The 5,290-nt window shown below is 39.3% G+C and overlaps 2 protein-coding genes across 2 annotated transcripts; both read left to right on the forward strand.

Moving 5' to 3' along the window:
- Window positions 1-270: 270 nt before the first annotated feature.
- On the forward strand, window positions 271-2,205 carry LOC145501481 (uncharacterized; the record flags this gene model as incomplete). The annotated part of the gene is made up of 3 exons (XM_081480950.1): window positions 271-485; window positions 866-934; window positions 1,332-2,205. Coding segments are annotated over 3 exons (1,143 nt in total), but the record flags the coding sequence as incomplete, so codon positions are not given.
- Window positions 2,206-2,262: 57 nt separating this feature from the next.
- Window positions 2,263-5,070, forward strand: LOC145501123 (uncharacterized). The gene has a single exon (XM_081480675.1). It carries the CDS (start codon window positions 4,564-4,566, stop codon window positions 5,053-5,055), a length of 492 nt encoding a protein of 163 aa, XP_081336801.1. The 5' UTR covers window positions 2,263-4,563; the 3' UTR covers window positions 5,056-5,070.
- Window positions 5,071-5,290: the final 220 nt, after the last annotated feature.

The following is a 5,290-nucleotide window of genomic DNA, read 5'->3' on the forward strand; positions in this document are numbered from 1 at the left end:
GAAAGTGGTCAAACCAAATAATAAATCACTTCTGGCATTGCAATTCAGTTGCATCTGAATATGAAGACACCACCCAGGCACTGGCAGTAATGAAGGTAGATATACAGCAGACAAATTCTAGTGAAGTGCTCTGACTAAATCATGCATCATGTGTACTTTACAATGTCACTCAAGATTACTGTACCCCTGCCCACACACATTCACCTGTAGTGCACAAGTTTTGTGTTACTAAGTGTGAACTTTAGTTATTCACAGGACAAGTGTTAAATATGTTTGCTTGTTTCACAGGACAAATGGCTGTCCATCCTCCATCATGTATGCAATGAGCATGAATGGACCACAGGCAAATGTGACCACGAGGTACTTGAACCCAATGAAGAACACCCCCCTTGGTTTGACCGCAGAGACCAAGATTTTTTGGCCTTACAGAAAATAGTGCTTGAGCCAACCTTGCTAGACAGCTTCAAGTTTTATGTGAAGTTTAGGTAAATACTTTTATGTCAACCAATTTTTTTTAGGCAGACAATAGTATTAAAATCATTATTTTCCCCTTCTTTTTTTGATGACAGGGATAAGGGGGAGGGGGATACTGTTGTGCTTCACTCCAAGCACAGGACTACTTATTTTGTCAAGACAAATCTCTGGATGGTAGAGTTAAATGCACCATCCCTGGGTACCAAATGCAAACAAATGCCTTGTGGCCTCCCAAGATCACCTACAGTGTTTGATGCTATTCATATAACCATGCTTCACTATTGCTTGTTTGTTTGTTTGTTATGACTTATGGCGCATCCCTGGGTAACCTGCAAAGACTTACAAATGCTTGGTGGCTTCCTTACTGTTGTTTGTTTCTTATGTTTTAAAGGCACACAGGATCCTTGGAATGCGTCAACAGCATGTCTCTGGCATATGCGGCCAAGAGATCTGCTTACAAGTATGTATTCCATTAAAAGCTCTGCACAAGTAATAAAGAAACCTGGAACCCTTAGGCCTAGACTATCATTATAGAGGAGTATACATTAGTGACAACTATAATATTGTGCAGTTGCAGTTTTCATCCCTAGTCCCTGTTGAGAGCCTCTGGAACTCTGTAGTGGGCATGACAAGAGTGGCATAAAATGTCAGGGTAATTTTTGGGTGGTGGTATTGCCGGGAAGGGGGAGAGGGGGTTGGATTTTTGACAGCCTTTTGCCTCTGTGGTAAACACCATTTTCATTGAATGTACACATATTAAGCATTTCAGCAGCACCTTATAACAACAGCCTAGTTTCACCCTCACTATTTTCCCTTCAAACAGTTATTAATATTATCATAATAATGTACTGTGTTAGGTACAGATTTTACAAGGCAAGAAAGCAACTTGCAGCTATTGATTGGAACTACCATCGTGATAGATCAGCTGCTGTTGGATCAGAAGGGGGGGAAGGAAGATATAGTCGTAAATACAACCAGCACACAAAAGAGTGGAACACACACATAATAAAAGTGGACAAAGATTTTGCCTACATTCCCATACTCATGGCCAAATTTTTTCATCGCCAGATAGATATCTTGAGGATAGACAGACACATGTCTCTGTCTGAAGATGATCCAGAAAGAATTGCGCCAGCAATTGTGCACACTGCTCCTATCTCCTCAAAGGAGTTGTTTGAAAGACATAAGCGTACGGATGCTCATGGTCACACTCAGTACCTTGTCTGCTGGCGTGGCTATGGAAAGAACTACGACAAGTGGGTGGACAAAACCAATACAAACGAGTGCCTAAAACAAGTCTTTAGGACACGCCACCAAGGAACTCCAGGCTTGCTGCAGACCTTGGCAGTGTTAGTTGCAGAGAAGCTGAGTATGGCTAATCTGTGCACCCTGCGTAACAGACAGTTACAGGATATGGTTGTTCTTATGTACAAGACAAAAAAGAACATTTGTCTGAAATACATTGCAGACCTCTTCCATATGACAGACACCAAGTATTCACTGAGAAACAAGGAGTTTGCCATGCCAAGATTTAACACAACTACATATGGCAAGCATTCCATCAGATACATTGGCCCAAAGTTATGGAGTGTATTACTCAAAAATATAAGAGACCTTCCTGCATTATCTGTATTTAGGCAGCATATTAGAAAGTTTGATTTAAATTTCTTACTGGCTGATGCTCATTGTTCTGACTGTATTTTATGTCGTACATGATAGACACTAGTATTTTATTAAGTCTATATGTATTTGTAAATAGTTCTAAGCCATACTCAACAATCATGCACGTGTAAATAATCTCATTAATTTCATACTCGTTTTATCAATTGGAAACAGTTTTATTAATTTTACTTTATTTATAGTGTCCCCATTTAGTGGTTATTTAGTGCTATTTTAGTTTGACACTTAAATAAAGGTATTCACTCATTCATTCATTCATGAAGAAACTGCCAACAACCAGCATTGTGAGACATACATCCGTTACCATGCCAACAAATGCCGAGACCTTTAACGAGTTGTTTGGTGGTCTTCCTTCCGCGCAAAATCTTTTGCAAGCGACAAAGTTTTCTGTGCCCATTCATGAGCTTGACACCATAATGCCTGCCAGATGGTCATTAAACACTTCCAAAACCTCCACGACTTGTTGGTTGCAGCTTGGCAAGCCTGCCGAGATTGCTCTCTGAGAGCGCAAAAAAGTGTTCTTTGATCATTCGGGGTGTTTGCGATGTGGGAGCCCCCGTCGCCTTTCTAAGACATGGTGCAGAAAGTAGTGTTCCCTTCAACTCTTCTAAAGGTCTCATTCTACCATGAGCGGAACAAGGAAGCCGAGCGTAAGCCCAAGGAGCGCACAAGACTAACCTAGGCAAAACCAAGATCAGTCACCAAGTAGACAACAGTTACCTACCGCTGGGTTGTCACTTATACAAACGGCTCCTTTAGGAGCTACCCAATATAAGAAAGCGATGACCAACTTGAATGTGTGATACTCTTTTATTTCTCTTTTCTGGCCCTTTTTTATATTCATTAAGTGCCTCAAAAAAAGATCAGTATTCAGGCCGCTTTGATTTGAACCGAATGGTCCCTTCATCTCGCTCTTAGATTGCACTGATTGTGTGCATCCCCAGGATTGGTATCACTGAAATAATCATACTAAAAAGGGCTTTATTCAGTGATCTTTCACCCATTTGGCAGTCTGAACTAGGCTCACATTTTGTCCAGATTGCTAATAAGCCTTTAACCTGCTAGCATGTCCTGGAAAACGTTCTTTTCATTTTTGCCTTAAAATCATGTAACACCGCAACATGGTAATTTGAAACCGATACCAGTAACTTCTTGTGTGTTGTCACTGTCAAAAGCATGGTCTGTTCATCAATCATGGAGGAAGCAGGGCAAGACGCTTGGTAAGTGAGAAGTAAACACACTCGTATTAAGCACTTCTGTGTGTGACTTATCCGCATTTGTAAACACGAAAGTATTTCTTAGTTGAACAGCACATCATAGCTCACAGAAAAAGCTTGTAAATCTGCTGGTGGTTCAGTGAAATGAACTAAATTTATTCTCGAAAAAAAGGTGGCATTTCCAACTTGACGGATTATACACAATAACAAAAAGTATTCAGTCTAGATTTTGAAGATCCCATTGAGTGACCGACTACAAAATACACCTCAAATAAATATCACATTGAGGGATGAAAATCTAAAGCCAAAAATAAATAGTTCCTACCCAGGAGTTCCTACTGATGCCACCATGGTTCGGCCAGAGGATAAGTAACTGCAGTGTAAAATGGCTAAACTTGACGAAATTTAGGAAATCAAAATACTATACTGGTGTTATACTCGCACTGACAAAAATATAGTAAATGGTCTGCTTTTCGCTTCCAGACCTGGTGTACACATTGTCAGTAAAGAGAGCAATCAAGCTCTCCTTTCATTTCAAATTAGGCTTCTGGAATTGTTCAAACACATCACTGACATTTCTTTTTCATCTTATTTTAGTAGTGAAATCTTTCCTGTTCCAGGAAGTTCTGGACTGAATGGTCTTGATCAAGGTAAACTACCACTCTGAACCCTAAGTAAATGGCATAATTTGATAAAATTGTTAAAGATTTGACAAGGTAGTTGATAAGATCGAATAATTTATCAAATTATTTCTGAATTCACAGGAGTAAAGAGAAAAAGGGGGTTCATTAGGTTACTAAAACAAAAAAACTTTGCAAGGTGGTGTTTGAACAGTTTAAAAAATGATGAGGAAATTTGACAATTTTATTTAATGTACTACTTTATTTTATTATTATTTCAATTAGAAGAAGCAAGGCAATTAACATGGGGGTGGGGTTTTATTGGTGGCCTCACAGAAGAAAACCCTCAAAGTGAGGGTCAAAGTAATTACCATAGCGGCTATAATTCTGCTGAGAACACGATCATTTCTCATTCAGAAGATGATCTATTCTTTTTAGATGGTGAGTTAGCAACCACTTGTCATTGTAAATAAATTATAGTTAATGATAAAGTTCAGGATCAAGGCAATTAATCCACAAAATTTTCACACTGTTGATAAGTGACAGACCTTTTTTATAAATTTACAGAAGTGATGCCCAGTGGCCAGGACAATGAGAAGAGAGGAGGAGAAGTGCATGAGGAGGAAGAGGGAGAGATTGAGCACTGGAGTGAAGAGGAATGGGGAGAGGAATGGGAGCAGTGGGAATTTGTAGGGGATGATGATGTGAAGGAAGACCAAGAGTATGAGGAAGATGAAGAGGATGATGAGGAGGAGGAGGACAAGGAGGAGGAGGAAGAAGACAAGGAGGAGAAGGGAGAAGGAGGTGCCAATGTTCCGACAGATCTGTGCATGGTCTGTGTTACCACACCATGCAATGCCAGCATAATACATGGTGACACAGGACATCAAGTTTGTTGCCTTGAATGCGCCTCAAGGTTGAAAACTGAAAAAAAAAGAGATGTCCTGTGTGCCACAAAAAATCAAACTTGTTGTGAAAAATTTATTTTAGTGACAGTTAATTTTTGCAACCTGAGCAAGTATACTAAAACACAGAGGATATTACATGGCTGTGCAGAGATATGAAATTCCTCTTCAAGTGTTGAACAAATCACAAATGGGCGAAGCAAACAAGTGAAATATTTTTTGACATGAGAAGAGAAATTTCATATCTCCAAGCTGCCATGTAATATTCTATTTATTATATAAACACCAATGAATACCAAACCATTTACTTTTTGCTGTGAAGGCGCAATTTTTTTATTTTTGAACCACAGCAACGGTGATATCTTCATAATTATGTGAATAACATGTTATCTTC

The sequence above is a fragment of the Orbicella franksi genome, chromosome 10 (assembly GCF_964199315.1).
Source record: "Orbicella franksi chromosome 10, jaOrbFran1.1, whole genome shotgun sequence".
Classification (NCBI taxonomy): domain Eukaryota; kingdom Metazoa; phylum Cnidaria; class Anthozoa; order Scleractinia; family Merulinidae; genus Orbicella; species Orbicella franksi.

Bases quoted from the DNA above. Each gene is read 5' to 3' on its own strand.
- LOC145501123 (XM_081480675.1), top strand. From the start codon at position 4,564: ATGCCCAGTGGCCAGGACAATGAGAAGAGAGGAGGAGAAGTGCATGAG.